We start from the raw sequence: 18,582 nt of genomic DNA on the forward strand, positions 1-18,582 counted from the left end.
TTAACGGAAACAACACGTTTTAAAAGGACACTGTAAGCTAATTTTGATAAACCTTGTAAGTACAGAGAAAGATGAAGAAGAAACGTCAAGACAGACATATGACAGATTATAAATAAAACATTAAATAGGTTTGAATAAACTCGTTTGTTAATATTACAAGCTTTAATTTTGCTTTGGTCACATTTAGCTAATCGCTTCAAGTTTTCTTTCAACCATGACCAAGACTCTTTAAACAATAAAAATTGCATCAAGTCACGTAAACTTGTAGACAATGTCAAGTTCAACGTTGAGGATGACATCACCGTGGTAATAGGTTAATAAATTATCTTTTTTGTTTGTTCAAAAAGCATTTTAAAATTTGGATATTATAAAAATGACGGTAATGTTTATGCATATTAATATATTATGGCGCATACATACAATGTCTTACATTTTCCTTGTGTAAATAAAATTTGTTACGTCAATACTCGAACCTGTTACACTGTTATTTACCCATACTGATATTTTTATAACTTAACTTTTTATATTTATTTATTAAAACTTCGATATATCATAACATAAATTATTAGGGATGTAACGGTCGGCCTCACCGCTAGCTGGGGATCTCTTCCGGGCGACCCTGGTACGGAAACAAAAAATGCTAAGGGTAAATATAATGAAGATATAGAAAAGGACGTATACATTATGTCTTAGCGCTTCAAATGGGGTATTAATGTATCGTATAGGTAGTATAAGGTGGTTTGGCCATGTAAAACGGAAGAATAAGAAGCTGTCAATAAGTAGGATATACAAGGCAGCCGTAGCTGGTGAAGTCGAGGTGGGTAGGCCTTGTCGTGCATACCTGGACTAAATCCAGGAGGTACTAGCGAAGGGACAACTGAAAAGTTCCCATAACCGACCATGCCTGGTGAATGTCATAAAAGTGAATGAAGCGTGAAAGGTATCAGAAGATCCTCCACCAAGAAATGCGCGAACGCTCGTTTTTACATGTGATATAAAGCATCTGAAATTCCATATGTTGGCAGTCTTTCGCAGGATAAGAATTTTTTTCTTTATTGAATATTAACAAAGCTTTCGCTATACAAGGTAATAATTACATTTTTATTAGATGTCTATATCGAGAGATTTTTATAAAAGATTTAATTAATATAATAATTGTTTAGTTAACATTCCTTAGTATATATATATTCTAAAAATTAAGGTTAGTTTTATTAAGAGATTATATAATATTCAATAGAAATACGGAATACCGAAATCCTATTTCAGTGTTCATGTTCGACTGTACTAACATTAACAGCTTTCTATTGAATCAATCAATTGACGCTTCCAAAATTCTCAAACCAATAAACATTGGGCAATGTGGAATTCACAAATACCTGTTGTTAAAAGTATTTAGAAGTTTCTACTCAATATTATTTTTTAATTAACTATCATTATATGATAGTTTTATAGGATGCGTTCTGCAATGCGATACGTTGAATTTAAAATTATAAAAAAAAACATTTCTGCCTAATGTCTTCACAAAAGTTATGCGGTATCACCTAATGATAAGTAATTAATACCTCCATAGACACTCCCAATGCCAGAGGACATGTGAATGCGTTACCGGTTTTTTAAGAATTGGTGCGATCTTTTCAGGACCCTAAGTCGAATTTGTACGGAAATACTTTAGTGGCTAGCAACATAATGGTGGTGCTCGGAAAAAAGTGGCTTAAACGTTAATAATTAATTTTGGCTTTTGTAACGCATGATTGCAAACTCAGATAATATATTTTATTATCTGGTATTAGTCATCTATTTATGGAACAACATTATTTCAAAGAATCACTGACTCAGAAGTAAAATCCACTTGTTTCTTGTCCCACGCTAAGCTGGTGAAGCTTGTGTTATGGGTACTAGGCAACGGATATACATACATATTATAGATAGATAGACATATAAATACATATTTAAACACCCAAGACCGAAGCACAACACCAAATGCTCATCACATCGATGTTCGTCTCAGCCGGGGATCGAACCCGGGACCCATGGTTTCGCAGTCAGGGGTACTAACCACTAGACTAATGAGTCGACTAATGAAATACATATTTATATTTCAACCACTACATACCTGAGGCCAGGAGTTCAATCCCGTGCTTTGCGACCAATTTTTCCATTCTTTCGCGCAACACTTGCAAAAGGGTAACCAGTCGGAGTACGTTTTTAAATCTTTCAAGTTATTGATACAATTTAATTGTATCGTTACCTTGTACATTAAATTACCAATGACTGACATTAAATATTTCTCTGAAGGCCAGAAAAAGGGTAACAAGTCGCATACCGTATATTTTAACTGTACAAATTAATATAAATCTTGGTAAATTGTGCTAATTATATCTGGTACGCAAGAAACAGAATTTCTAGTACGGAATATTCACATTAATATATATTTACATTGCGCATAATTATTGCTTATAAATCATCAAACCAGTGTACAGACATTTGTAGGCGTATTCAAACTTTACGATGAAGTCCTGTTTACAGTTTTGGTGCTCTAAGTCTTAATGTTCTTAGGAAATAAATGAAATAGTGCAATAAACGAGAATTTACTTAAACGAAAAACTCTCTAGTCTAAAACTGTTGACGAATTGAGATGAATTGGGACGCCCTTATTTTTACTGCATGCGAAAAATAGTATAGTAAGTTTAAGTTTTACAATAATCACTGTTATTGCTTTAGTCAAGATTATGTTGTTTAAGGTTTTAATTATTGTTACAGTTCCAGTATTCACACATAATAATTGTAGATTGAAAGAGTTTTAATATCGTAAAGTGTTTTATTTATATATTATATAACAATAAATGAGTTATTTAAATTACCTTGTTTTACGTAATACCTGTGCCATTTAAGATAGTATAATGATAATATTCCTATTATGTTATCATAAACGTTTTTGTACTGCGACACCCATTTTCTCCGTGATAAGAGATGATAGTGTGACCCTAATTATATGAAATTAATTTGTAATTAGTGGTTATTATCTTAATGTTGCGGTCAAGTATGACTGAAAAATATATTCCTTTTTATTTTTTGGTTATATACAATTACGATATTATTGCGAAAATATTGCTACCATATTTAGTAAATCAATAAATAATATTAACTGGAACAGGTTAAAAGAGGATGAAAACTTTCTTGTTCATACCGTATTTTTAACAGATTAAGGGTCGATTCGACCAAACTTCAATTTATACACGAGTAACTATACCAAGAATAATCTATTCCATGATTTTAATCTCGAGTAAATCCATAGTCGTTTGTCCACGTAATCGATAGTATAATTGTGCTAGGAATAACAATACGCGAATAGCAAGAGAATGGTGAACGAAAATAAAACTCGGCAAATAAATGTTGTTCTACAACGGGACAGTGTAAGAGCATACATCATGTCAACTCGATTTTGCCGTATTATAGTGTGAAAAAGTAGCTTTTAACAGGTGTCAAACGACAACAAAAAGTTTTTATTTCTTGTTTGTTTGAGGCTTTCGTCTAAAAAGGAACTTCTGTTGAGCCCAGTTGAATTTCGTTCTAATATTATAGAAAATAAAAAATCTAAAAACAAATAAATAAATAATAAATTGTTTAAACGTTTCAGTATACAATGCTAGACTATTAATTTAGTGCGTTGCGTTGACTTGAAATTAAAACACAGAATACATATTTGTGAAATGACAGAAATCAGCTGATTGGACTGACTGACGCCATTAAATTATTCTAGGAATAGCTGTTATTCCGTGCGAAACGGCGGTATAGTAGCAATTCCCGAATAAGCCCACTATTCTTAGAATTTGTAGTTGGTAAAACGTAAAATTGATTTACTCTCGATTAACTGACGATTTATTCTCAGATTAAGATTTACTCTTGTTTGGTCGAATCGACCCTAAAGTATTTTGTGTATGACTCTTTATCCAACTCAACAACTGTCATGCTTTTTTTCGTTAATTTTGATCCAAAGCTTTGATACCTAGTATATTTCTAGTGTTACATGTATTTTTATATTTTTTGTTAATTATTTATGCAATTCTTGTTACTTGTTAGTCTTTACCCTTAGATGGCGTTTCTTTTTGTATTTTTCCATACTTAGGTTGCCTTATAATCGCTTGTTAGCGATAAGGCCGCCCGTTACCTAATAGCTTATGTAACCTGTTGAAGGGTAACGAAGTGTAAATAAATAAATAAGGTGATCGATATCGTGTATGAGATTCACTTAAAATTTATTTGATAGAAATGTGTCGCTTTTATTAATTAATTATCTTACATAAACTTATTGTGCATGTGTAAAACATCAAGGACAGTAAAAGAAAACTTCTATGTTTTAAGAACTTTTTATCAGAAAGAATTTTGTTATCAGCGGAACGGCCGACGCTTTGATAAGGTTATCGTTTATAGCTTGTAAGTTACACCTGTGTTATGCAACTATAATCTTTAATAACAAATCAGGAAGCCAATTTTTTGGTGGCTAAACTTTGGCTGTGTGGCTAAGTTTGTTGTACTGTGAGTTGATTGTGCGCCACGCATCTTGGACTTTAATCGAAAAATATTTATTTTTTTGCGTTGACTAACTGTGAATATTTCTTCTTATACTTTGACATGTACTTACGAAATTCAATACCACATTTATGTATAAAAGATAACAGAATAATAATAAACCTTTTACTTTTACAAGTGGCTGGGTTATAAAAACACAATATAGCGTCTTACTTGATCTCTACCTAGACTATAGTTATAAAAATATTTATTCTGCGCGGATTATGAGTCGCGTCCGGTTTGAGTTCGTAGCAAGTACGGATTTAAAAACGAAGGCGCCATAGTGCTTCTAGACAATCCAGATAGTAAATTAAACATGGCGACCGCTTTTCAATAAATCAAATTAACTTCGAAATAAAAAGTTGTTTACGCTACTTGTTAAAATTTTAAGACAAAGCACGCTTTATACATGTAACCTATTCATTGAAGAAAATGTCAAATAACGAGATAAACACTGATACTTAAACACAAACTTATGATTCAGAATATAGTCGTTTTTGTATTATACATACATGATTCGTAATGCAAATCACTTACTTGGGGTCGGTTGACCGTATTTGGGTTTTCAGTATACTCGTATTATTGTCTATTGACTATTTGTGTCTTTATTAAAATGAAAAATAACGTGAAAGGAACATATTCATTTATTTATTTACACTTTGTTGAAATATAATATAAAAATTGAACATAATTACATGTAAAGGAAAGGCAACTGGCGGCCTTATCGCTTTCGAGCGATCTCTTCCAGGCAACCACTGTGAGAAAAGAAAAAAAATGTAATAAATAAGATAAGGTTTGCAAGAAGTGCAAAATTAAATAATTAAACAAAAAAATGGACAAAAAATAAACTAAACTAATAAAGGATACATAAAAAAAAATAAAAAGAAAGGAAACATATTTGATCTTATTAACTATATAATACTACTCCATTCGTATCGTATGACTATTCGTGTATAATGTAGGATTACGTTTATTCTAAGATTCAATAATAACCTTTAAAAACTATTCTTTCCAGATGGCGTAAAGTAATGGAGGGGGAGTGCTTGGAAGGCGAGGGCTGGCTGCTAGTGCGGGTGCACGTGCCAGAACTCAACGTGCAAAAAAGCCTGCAGTTCACGCGAGATCAACTCGTCTGGGACGTGAAGCAACAGTGCCTCGCCGCCTTGCCCAAGGTACTATTAAATTTCATAGACGACTTCTCCTTTACTGGTGTTTTTCTTTAAGCTGGAGTTTTATGCCTTCCAACAGAAATAATAATTGTTTTAACAGGAATTCGCGGACCAATCGGCTGTATTCTAATTAACTAATTAAGATGTTCTAGCGTAAAATCTAATCTACAGATTTATATCGAAACAATGCTTCGCTAAAAAGTTACATTAAATGATACAATTTAATGACCCATTAGATTTTAATTAACGTCGACTTCCTTTTTATTGCCAATAAAAATAAAAGATCTTGTTGTAAAAGCAAAAAGCGTTTCCTTATTTAATTCTTCCCCTTTACTTTCCATTGTTTATTTACATACATACACACATACGTACATATTTCGTTTCAATCTTATTTCCTTTATCTAATTTTTATTTTTAACCTAAAAAAAAAATATTTTTCTTGTTGAGTAAATTTTAGTTATAAACTACAGGTTCATTGGAGAAACTCTCAGTCATCTTACATAACCTAAACACAATTTCTCATCTCATACTCAATGTTAAAATTAATGTTGGCTCAAATTTATTGACAGAATGTTTACGAAATTATTAGCAAAATATAATTATAATTTTTATATTAAAAATTGCGATTCTTGCATTATTTATTTGAGATTAATTTTGTGTATTTTTACACACACATTTGTTCTTACATAGCTTTTTCTGATCTTATTATTATAAATCAAAAGAATACGTGTGCTTTTACCACATTTCAAAAAGTTGTATTAAGAAATTAAGACATTGTGACTAAAAGCAAGTTAATTATGAAATACTCCGGAGGCTACTTTCATTAGTTTTAAATGAGTTGTTAGTTCTAGAAATTGATACAATATCTAAAGACATATCACTTAGCCCTAAATCATAAAAGTTAGTTTGTAATTTTCAATAGCTTATCCATAATCCCACGCAAACGTAGGCGGAACAAGACTGACGACAGTTTATACTTGCCACTTGCAGGGTGCATTGATGCAAACGACATACATTGCTTGCTTTTCAATTATTTTCCAAACTAATGTACCTTGAGTAATTCAACACAGCAATGGTTGTTTACAATTATAGGTAATCGTTGGTGATTATGTGAGTAATGCTCATGCATATTATGATTTTTGCTAATGCAGTTACAGTAGTAGCTGACGCCGCGATTAAATAGATTTATTATTGGAATTATCTTAGTGTACACGCTATACAAAATAATTAATAATTAAAATATTATTAACGTAATCGTTTAATGATGTTCAGCAATACCATAGCACTGTTAGCACAGTGGTTTTAGAGCACATAGTATTTTTTAATGAAAGGAGAAAGACCGACATGTTTTTGTCACTTTAACGAATTTTTTTTTTTTTTATAGAACGGGGGGCAAACGGGCAGGAGGCTCACCTGATGTTAAGTGATACCGCCGCCCATAGACACTCTCAATGCCAGAGGGCTCGCGAATGCGTTGCCGGCCTTTTAGAATTATAAATCGATTTAGAAATCTGTGGCCAGTACCCATGGATGGATTTATTATTTACAACAGTATTATTCCGTATTTATATGGTGTTACCACTAAAACAAGATATTGTGCAAATCGCGTAGGCGCTACTAGAATTGTTATAAATACAACAAAGTCAGACTTTCGAAGCCGTTCAATAAAAGCAAAAATTATGCATAAGAATTTACGAATTTGTGCCTTATCTTCCTCCTGCCATGACCCCGGTATAAAAATAATAACAATAATTTATGATTCATAAATACGTTAATAAGGACACGCTTTCCACTAAGAAAATGTTTCTTAATAGACTAGTCGGTAATCAGCCTTCTATGCTTGACACATGCCATCAATTTTTTTTATGTAATAGGAGGCAAACTGGCAGGAGGCTAAATTGATGTTAAGTAATACCGCCGCCCATGGACACTCACATTGGCAGAAGGCTCGAAGGTGGGTTGCCGGCCTTTCAAGACGCAAGTACGCCTGTAGGACCCTAAATCGAATTGGTTCGGAAATACTTCCGCGTATAATTTTTGGGTCCAATGGGTTTCCTTATGTACGAACGAGTGTTCGGACGTAGAAAGAAATGGCCACGGGTGCAGTGCCGTGTTTCAAACGCTGCGTGCGTTCAGGGTTGAGAGGCGCACGCTCAAGCCACTTAGCCTACATTGCCCATCTTTCCACTAAGTATTACTTGTTATTGTTACTTAAAATATGAAAATGCAAATTACAAGCGATAGTAGGATTACGACAGACGCCTCAGATGAAAAGTACTAGTACAGAAAAGCACAGCTGCAAAACCAATAGTTACCGAATTCCATTGTTTGGAATGGAGTCTATTCCGAATCCAATAATAATAATTTATTACTTTCATTTTAGTTTTTTTTATTATTTAAGAATCCATCCTCATTTTTACCATTGAAACAAACTACAAATTATTATAGAACTAATCATTAAAATGATTGTATATCATGTACTTAATACATTTCCTTTACGCATATGAGAAAAGCGGGTAAAAAAATGGACCGGCAAGAATCACATTATTATTCTTTTACCTTTTCTTAACTAAAATCCGTTGGCGAAATTCGACATTTTGCATACTCAAACTAGCTCAAGCGCCTGGACTATAAATAAGTCGTCTTCAGAATTTAGATAAGTATCCAAAAGGCATTTCATCTACACTTTTGATTAGACTTCTTGATATTTTCTATAAACGCTGTGTAAAGTATGACGTGTTATTCTAGAAGGGCCTTCGTTGATCCAATGTTTGTTTCTAGGAAAAACAATCAAATACGCCAGAACAGGTTTCACCGTTATCTGCCGGTAATTTCTTAAACCCGGCCGATGGTCACGCCGAAGTAATCTAACTGATCGATTTACATACTAACTGTATGAGCTTTGCTAGTTATTGGAACTTGACGCTTCACAAATGAGTAGCGAATGAACACAGGTTCACGTTGTAATCAAGAGGATCCTATTTTATTTAGTTTCTCCAATAGACAAATTTAATAGAAGTATTAGAACAAAATGATATTGCAGATCTGACCAGACAGCGCGCGATCCTAAAGATTCGCAGGCACTGGATGTTAAAATATACATCTTTTATAGCAGAACGATTTGAGAAATGATATAGAATATATTAACATCTTTGATAATGACGAGGGCTATCATAGTTTAAAAAAACATATAATTTCTTGTGGGAGAATTATGCTTCATTACTGAACCAGTTGGCAAATATAATTTTGTTATTTCTAGTTCTAAAAGGCTTTTTCAACGCTTGAAATACACATACATGAAATTTGCATTAGACAACAACATGTCAAGAGTATCGACGCATCTTGTAAAGGATTTGTTTATTTTGCCTTATATTTTATAGACTAATGTTTGCACTAAGAATTTATCACCAAAAAAATATGTTCTGTGCTTTTCATTGCATAAAAAATTAATCGGTACATTTTAATTAATATGATAATGATATATAAAACTATTTTATTAATAATCTTAATAATAGTTACTCTTCTCGTCTTGAACTATCAATTGTTGATCTGACCTTCTACTACTATACTAATATAACTCCTATACTTCTACCAAAGTAGGGCACTTACTAATCTTAAGCCCAAAAGTTATGGTTAAAAAATAACTAAACAAATACGCGATTAACAATTATTAACCATTTATATATGTATTTGTTTTCGGTGGTGTCATCGGACCATCCAGGTGGCCACTTGGTACCGGGTATGTGTTTTGTTTAACCCTGTTAACCCTGTAAATAGCTGCATGAATCAGGATGTGATTCACTCAGGAATGCTGGCATGACATCGGTAAGGCTTCGACTGCGAAACATTGATACTGCTGTAATTGATTGAATTAACTTATCGATTACAATCTAACCTGTACTTGTAAATGAAGTGTAAACAGGAAATTATCTAAAAACAATATATATATTAATACACAGTTGTTATCTACTAAGGGTGCTCATAATGGTACATTCAAGTTTATAACATCTCCTGTACCCATTATTTTTAAATACCTGGGCTGCTTCTAGTTCTAGAAAAAGCCAATAGATTTTATATCTATGCCCAGTTTAAATCAAAAACATTTGTTTCGCAGTCAAAGGCCACAGCATGAGATACCTACACCACAATATGACTCGGTGGTTGCTTTCCTTCTCTCGTATTCTTTATTGTCGTTTCAGTCTAGCTGAGATTTTCGTGTAAGCAGCAGGGTAAACGACTTTCTCCTCATCAATTAATTGCAGCTATCCATTGGAAGTGTTTCGAAAGAATTTAAAAACTGTACATTTATTGTGAAATGATTTACGCGTTAGTAAAAACGCGCAAAATTCCATCCCTTATCAGGTTATATTTTTCTATATACGAATAGTTGCTCAATGACTGAAGTAATTTTAACTATGTATGTACTACGAATAACAATTTTCATAGCCATATTTTCATAATGGTATTTCTCTTACTTAATCTTGTTCTCCTTTAAGAACTTCAATGTATATAATATATATTATATACTCGTATAAGGCTATATGAGACTTGAAGTTCACTTTTTCACACACAAATCTGTTACTTATGTACAGAATAGCATGATTGATATTGATTGATGTTATTACCCTACACTTTTTTGTATGAATATCATTGAAATGTATAATACCTTCGTTTCTGACATGTATAAAGTAGGATATAAGGAAATCAAAGGTAAGTTCATTTTTTTATTCCATTTTATGAACCTAAAGGGGAAACGACAGCAATAAAAGATTATTACATCCTTGAATTCGGACTCAGAATCACCAAAGAGAAGAGAAGAAGTTACATTGGAGTACATAATTTAGTAGCAAACCTTAAATCAAACGTTTTTATAAGCACTGTGGAGGTGACATGTGCTGTTATAAAAAAAAGGGTGCGTGTACTTAGGTACGCGCGTAAGAAGTTATACTTCTTTGGCATTATTAAAAATAGTTTTTGATTGCATGCAAATAATTAATTACAATTAAATAATCAAAGACTGGAAAAGGATTCATTATAGTCAATAAAGTTCAGTTTACATTTGAAAAATTAAATAAATAAATATTTATTATTATTCTCTAACATTAAGTGTAACATAAATTCTATTATTATTCGAATGTTGTTTTTAAATTATGTCCAATGCAGTAGCATCTTCCGTGGGCAACTTCATTCTGTTAATTTTGTGTCACGGTGCGCGCGCATCGTAAAATTTCACTCTCATCAATTTTTCATAACGCGCCTAAATAAGTATAACTTCAACTAGATAAAAAATTATATTATGGTTAAAGCATACAATCAGTATACTGACTGCTACAGTAAGCGCGGGCTATTCTTGGATGTAGGACGAGAAGCCTGCGTATCGAGCCTTAAGTAGGTTGCGTTTCAATCTGTTTGTCCTTAATTTGCATTCATAAAGTCATATCTCCGTTAGTCTTAGTTTACGAGTTATTCTTTTAGCTTTTTTTACGAATATAAACGAGAATTGATTTACTCAGCAGAAGTCGTGGTGAGACAGAGACGGTATGGTCTAGTATTCGCGGACTAAAAGTTGCATTTGCGTTGGACAATTAAACTGTCTTTAGACTTTAAACTAAAGTGTTGGACATAACAATTAATTTTATTTGTTATCGAAATAATTTTCGCGTAAACCTATTTAGAACATACAGTTGTATCGTGAAATCAGACTAATTTTGAATAACAAATTCTGTAATAATAATACCAACGTATTTCTAATAACTTGGTATATCTTGAAACTTATATTGAAGTAGGCTTCGCTACAGTTCTGTAATGCACAGATTCCGCGTCACAGCTTTCCTTTGTAATATTTACAAAGCAACTTTACAAGCAATGTTTGTATTTTTCATACAAAAAGTGTCGTGTCCCATTTTTAGATTGAAACGGGGACGTCCTGAGGTGAATCAATGCGGTTCAGAAACAAAATTGCGGTGAACTTTTTGTGTCTGTACCAAATCAGGTTATTTTTGGATACTTTGTTAACGTGTCGTGTTATAATGACATAAGAGTTAGTTTTGCATAATTAATACGCACTTATGAGACATATTGATAACGGTTTATTTATGTTGCATTTAGAAAAGGTTTCGATGATAATTTGACCTAAAGAAGACCCTTAGCATGGGAATAAATAACGTAATAATTTATTATTACGTTAACATTAAGGTTTATATGAGTGAAAATTGTTTATATTCGGAAAACGTATACGATAGTCGACAAAACTATCAACATTTTGTTAATCGACGGTACCTACTATTTATTCAAGACCAATGTTTCCAATTCAGCTTACAAAAAAATACAAATTTTTACACACTTTTACACACATACAACACTTTCTACATTTTGTTCCACGCTCAGTATTCATACTTCCAAGTTTTGCGATATTAAGTCCGAAAAAGTTTCCCGAAGGTCGTCACGCACGCTGTCGTGTAACAAAATATCTTCATGAATTCTAACATTACGTTTTATCGAGTTACAATATCGATACAAGGAAAGCCGATACCCTTGGCTACTGCCTTCATGTCAGCGTAATTCGAATCATTCATCGGTAAATTCAATTAGAGTAACTTTGTGCTACTGCTAGGTATCAATTGTCAAGTTGACACCTAGCAGTAGCATTTATTCCGTTTAGATATTTGTTCGTAATAATCTTCTTAATATAAACTATGTCGGGTTTGTTCCAATACTTATAACTCGAAAAAGGGCTGGACCGATTTTCATAGTTTTTGATTTATTGTATTTGTCACCAGAATAGCTGAATAACTAACTATTATAGTTAAATTACATTGGAATTGACGAAAAAAACAAAAAAAAAAGCGTTTAGCCGCTTATTTATTTTTGTGTAAATAGCTTAAAAAACATAGTGAACTAAGTAATATTGGTTTTGAATTGATTGTATTACTCTTTATAAAGCTCCCCGATAAATAAAAAAATCATCAAAATCATTGGTAAATGTTTATATATATGTATAAGTATATTAATAAAGTTTGCTGTAACATGTATATTATTATTGAATATTTTTTATAAGATCATCAGTACATCTGCGCAGACAGTCTTTGTTCAACGTAATTTAATTAAAAGCTGACCCCTTAACCTAATAGGTTGTTGAGAAATAACTTACAAATACTTCAAATTGAGGTACTAGTAATAAAATTATTTCCCGATGGCTATTCTAGACACGTCAGACTAGTTATAAAGCCTAGACCGATCCAGAATACTGATTAATCGATTCTTCGAAATAGAGGCCTTGATTATGAAATGGAATTAGAACAGACTAAAAATATAGCGTCAATAATTTATTTCGTAGTGATGTTTCATCGTTATTGTTGAATAAAAATAATGTATGTGTAAAGAAATAATTATATTTCTTTTAGTTTGTTAATAATTATCTGTCTGTCATGTGTCAAAACTGACGTTTTATTTAATTGTAATATTGAGAGTTTTTTTAGTCTGTGGAAAAAGACGCGCGTTTTGGTTTGTCAATTGAATTTTTCCAAAAAGCATTGTTTGTTATAATATGCATTGATTTTTTTAAAATAATATAATGTTTTGAGGAAATTTTATTTATTAATAACAAATTCCTAATGTTATTTCTATAATTATTTCATCAACACATTGGATTTTCATTCATATATGTGATATTTCAAACGGAAAAATAACATAAATGTCCTTGGTTCCATGTTTTAAAGTACGTAACTGGACTGTGTGGTTAACATGCGTACAACTCGAAGATCCTAGGTTCGATTCCCGGAAAATATACCAGGGTAGTCAAACGCTAAAATATTTTAAAAAATCCAAGTTTCGTGAATGGAAACGCCAAACACAAAAATAGTAGGCACTCCAATGTCATTATATCGCACAATCGTATTTCCAATGAGTCCCAGATTTGTGCTTACGTAACGATCTGGTTCTGATCTCCCGTTAAAACGAGTTAGTTAACTCGGTCAAAAAGCACGTACATGACCACTACTCAATGTATTTCACTTACCAACTATAATTGGATCGTATGCCAAAGAAAAATTTAATCGCGACCGCGTTTCATTTACAATGATAAATAATAAAGATACAATTCTCACGTATGAGTAGTTTTTACCATTAATTCTCAAAATATTGTGTAGGTAGTGTACGGTCCTGGCTCAGTGGGGATGTTGTAAATAATGTACACTATGGAAAAAGAATGTGCTACGTGAATTCTATGTAATGAAAATGCTACGCTTAAGAGATCAGCGGTTGACTAGCTCTCGGGCTTAAACTCCGACGATTTTGGAAATCGATTAAGAAACTAAGAAAATATGAGTGAGCAAAATCAACTTCAAATCACGAGCCTTGGCTCGTGGTGTTGCAAAATAGTCTTTTAAACTGTTTCAACGGATATAAATATTTCTATATATATGTAAATATTATTATAAAGTTAAAATCCTATTTCTAATATCAATATCCAAATACAATATGAGTACCTTTTCCCCGTTAATCGTTTCAAGATATATTGCATTGTGTTAGTGTAGATGTTACACGAAAGCCTTTGAGGAGGAAAAATAATATTCAATACATGGGAATGGATCGTGCAAGTCATTAAATAAAAATATATATCATAGTATAATCTAAGAATTTTAAATAATAAAAGAAATGGATGCAATCTGAGGCTCAGTACTCCTATGACGCTATTATTATTTATAGTCGAAAACCTTGTCAGCATCTCTTTCTTACACTATGGATGGTATTCAATTTTGTTCTCAAATATTGAATGATTTATGAACACAAGAATAAATCCATCTTCAAATTCATTTCAAGTGTTTAATTATGAACAAAATTTGATAACATTTTATTTAGAATTCATTTTCGATCATATTTTTGAAATATCTACGCTACAAAAATATTATCAAGTGTTATTATTATTTTATATTTTTACGAACCTTATTAATAAACGCGGGGAATTGCCAGTTTTATTAGAAATGTACGTTTGCGTGACATTTTATTAAAAAAAAAAGGTTTTAGTAGACAATTATACAGGTTAGTATGTTTTCTTAACATTATTATCTCTTTTGTTTTCATAATAAATGTTAACTGTGTATTATGTATTGTGTAGGTACCTAATTGTTTATACATAATTATTATAACTAGCTGCACGAATAATAAAAACGTAATAAATATCTTAATAGACATAAAAATAATTAATATTCTTTACGCGTTGAATTACAAAATGTCTAAAATGTTTAACAATTATTATTTGTTCTCGAACTTGCGCTGATTGATTCGTTGGCAAAGTTTGTTAATTTGCAAAATTTAAACTTCGTGACTTCATTATTGAAATCAAAGCAGAAACACAATCTAGTTCAACAGAATTATCTTACTTCGGTTTTAGTATAATTTTTACGTTTTTATTCGTGTTGTTTTTAAAATACATTCTATCACTAGTCGAATGATATAGGAGTTCTTCTGAAGTTTGCCTACTGAAGTATGCCCGAACAAATCCGACTTAGGGTACCTACTCATTCTAAAGCTCCGGCAATCCTTGTGTTCATGGGCGGTGCACGGCGGGGCGGTATCACTTAACATTAGATGAGCCTCCTGTTCGTTCTATAAAAATACTGGATTGTTTTTCGCGTTGAATTAAATTTTGATCAATGTATAAAATGCAAAACATTTTTGACGTTCAGAAGTCCAGACCTTCCTTGCCAAGCGCGTTTCTGAATTTTACCTTTATCATATTTATAAGATAGCTATATATCTTCGTATATAGAATTGTGTCCATACTCGTTATAATAATTGCAGATCACACAATGGCATGTGACAAATGTTTAGTGCTAGAATTTATTATTGCGATAAAGGAATACTAATTACTATCATGTACTACATCAATAACAACGCATTAGAATTTAATTAACTATCAAGTATGTATTAATTCAAGTAAGGCTGTGTTACTTCCAATTGCGATCCCGATCACAATTTTCAGTTTTCGTACCACGTATACCAAGGTTGCGACTTCAGTATATGAACTACATTTAAATTGGGACCCTTAGGAAAATGAATGATCAGCTATAAAGCTGGACTGAGCGGAATACTGTTGATAGGCTATAAACACATCATCTTCGAAAACAAAAGAAGTAAAGGTCATGCAAATTTAAACCCGCCGTTTTTATTGAAAGAATTCAATTTAACATGACACTTGCATAATAAATCTGAATGTACCACTTTCTTGGCAAATAAATGATTTATTAATATTATTTATGATTAAGAAGATATTAATCACTAAACCTATTATTATATAACGTATGCATATAGCATTGCATCAGAATAAGGTCGATGAGGTCATCATAAACTGGTTTCAGGACGAGATATCATGCAAATTAAAGAAATAAAAGACAAGTCGTGCATGCTAATTGCTAACAATGCCGTGCATAATTTCAGAACGATATGAAAACTGACAGATAACGTTATGTATAATATATTACCGCAAAGGTACCTTAGGAGACCTTGAAGATAAGGTTTAATTCCTAAATAGTTAACACGGCTTGATCTTTAAAGTAAGACTTCTTTAACTAGTTTGAATGCAAATGTTATATTATTATTAAAGTGGGTAACGTGTACAATGTACATCATGAACCCAGTTCCTATGACAGTCTTTATCACATGAGACGTGTGTAGGTAGGAGTTGCGCTTAGCTACTGAATAGTGAAGGTACTGTCTATGTATAATACACTCTGTATTTGAGAGTGTGGCTGAGTTGTTATAAGTGTGCGCTGTGTCTGTGTTAGTTTTTGCAACTTCCAGAATCATTCCAAAATATGTAGTAAGGCCTCTGCAGAATCGAAATCCAGTTCGGCTAGTATAATTTGTATGCTTGTTGTGAGTTTATATCTGGATAATTTGACAATCTCAATATCCATAAATCGGGAGATTTTATTATAAAGGAAGAAAAAGGAACGTAATTCTAGGCTTTTCTTTATGCGCTTTTATCAGTAGCTCGTACGGTGAAGCAAAACATTATGAGTAAACCGCCATGCCTTAGAAAATACGACGGCGTGTGTCAACAGAAGGTTCAGCAGCCTATTAAAAAGAAAAAGCAGAAATTCTAGCCAGTGAATAAATCTGAGGGTTTTTTTAAATATATTTTCTAAGAATATGTAATATATTTTATTCCTCTATAAAGTTTCAAAGTGGCTGTCGCAAAGTTATCTCGTGATATTATGGACTGTTTAGATGCCTCTTTATACGCCACGCATAAACAAGATAAAGTTTATAGTACCATAAAATATAGTTATGGTCTAGAGATTCTATCTGGTACGGCTGTCCAGTTATGAACACCTAGGCTTGGCTTATCGTAATTTTAAATAGGCAAGAATCTTGACGGAATTCCTGGTTAGTATGGAAATACGTCATAAGTATAGAAATGTTAGCCTTGTGGTAACGCGAGCAATTACCAAATGTAGGGTACATTTTATATGCGCAATTAATGTATTCTCATTTGGGGTAAGAGATCGTGAGGAAATTAAAAAAATCGACTAGTAGGTAAAATTAACGTACAATGTCAACAATTCAAAGTACTATTTTTCACATTCACGAATTAGAGATTGTTATGTCAAAGATCGGCTTTTAGAATTGTAAAACATTTTTTCCGGAGTTTAAAATCATTGGAGTTATACACAGCAACATATACATATATATTGTCTTATTGAATACTAGCGGACCAGACAGACGTCCTGTACACAAAGCAAAATCCACCAGGACACACAAAAAATTTCGTCAACATCTATCCAACCATTTAAGAGTTTAATTACAAAAACACGCACAGAAGAATTACAATATAAAAATATGAATCGATACAAAATAAATTAATTAGAGAAATGTCATGATTCCGATTCACGCATGACGATTTCGCGTGCATTGACAATTTTTTATTTTATAGATTCATTTCTTATAGTTCCATAAAAGTCTAAAATTCCAAGTTAATTTCTTTATTTCCGATTCAATAATTCATTCATAATTTATAAAATTAAAAGATGTCGTCAAATAACCATATGTGTTATTTTTCTTATTTTATAACAAAATGTTTAAAATAATAACTTTACTTCATAATATAAATTTGCAACATCAGTTTTATTAAAACAACACTTTTATATCGTCTGCTTATAGTTTTTGTATGTTTTTAAGACTATAAAACCTCCTCTTTCGGCTTTTGTTGACAGTTAAAACGGCAGGACTACGCATGGACACTTTCTATTTGACAGGGAAAATACAATAGCTATTAAAAACAGGAAAAACAAATACTTTGCATGTACGTTAACCTCAGACCGAATAAAAACAATGATCAATTCAAACAAGTAAGTTTGCATAACGGCGTCTAAAATACAACTGTTCAAACAGACACAGAATGTATCAATATTTGAAGTGTTAACTTGTTAGACCTATTGGTTACATAAGCAAAGTAGAAAAAGCTTTCAAACTAAATATTTCAGCTGGAAGTAATCTGAGTTTCATCATCAGTCAACGTCCGTCGTTCCACAATTTAAAGGCACTTTTGCCGCACATCACCTTTATGTGGAACCAGCCCCCATTGAGATATTTCCAAACTAATTCGACTCAGGACTTCAAGAAAACGGCGTACAGATTCCAATGACGCCCTTGCGAGTCATTTAGCAGTGGCGCAGTATCACTTATCATCAAGAAACCTCCTTCCCGTTTATAATTTTCTATAGAAAAATAATACAATGGCCTTAATGAAAATCGTAGTATGACAGGTAGTTCAACACTTTCTAGTGATCATGAAAATTTAATGAGATGCATAATAGCCCTGCTGGTATCTCATGACTAAGAT

General features: G+C 32.2%; 1 protein-coding gene across 9 annotated transcripts in view; it reads left to right on the plus strand.

The window, feature by feature from the left end:
- The window catches only part of LOC125059252 (SH3 and multiple ankyrin repeat domains protein 3), a 142,505-nt gene that overhangs the window by 54,029 nt on the left and 69,894 nt on the right, over positions 1-18,582 (plus strand). For 6 of the 9 annotated variants that reach the window (XM_047663604.1, XM_047663603.1, XM_047663607.1 and 3 more), the window contains 2 exons: positions 5,585-5,741; positions 9,460-9,477. In XM_047663604.1, the coding sequence (XP_047519560.1) occupies positions 5,598-5,741; positions 9,460-9,477 (162 nt within the window). In that variant the 5' untranslated portion in view covers positions 5,585-5,597. The remainder of the gene's footprint in view (positions 1-5,584; positions 5,742-9,459; positions 9,478-18,582) is intronic. The other 3 variants (XM_047663608.1, XM_047663612.1, XM_047663611.1) reach the window with 1 other exon arrangement.

Source organism: Pieris napi, chromosome 19 (assembly GCF_905475465.1).
Source record: "Pieris napi chromosome 19, ilPieNapi1.2, whole genome shotgun sequence".
Taxonomy (NCBI): domain Eukaryota; kingdom Metazoa; phylum Arthropoda; class Insecta; order Lepidoptera; family Pieridae; genus Pieris; species Pieris napi.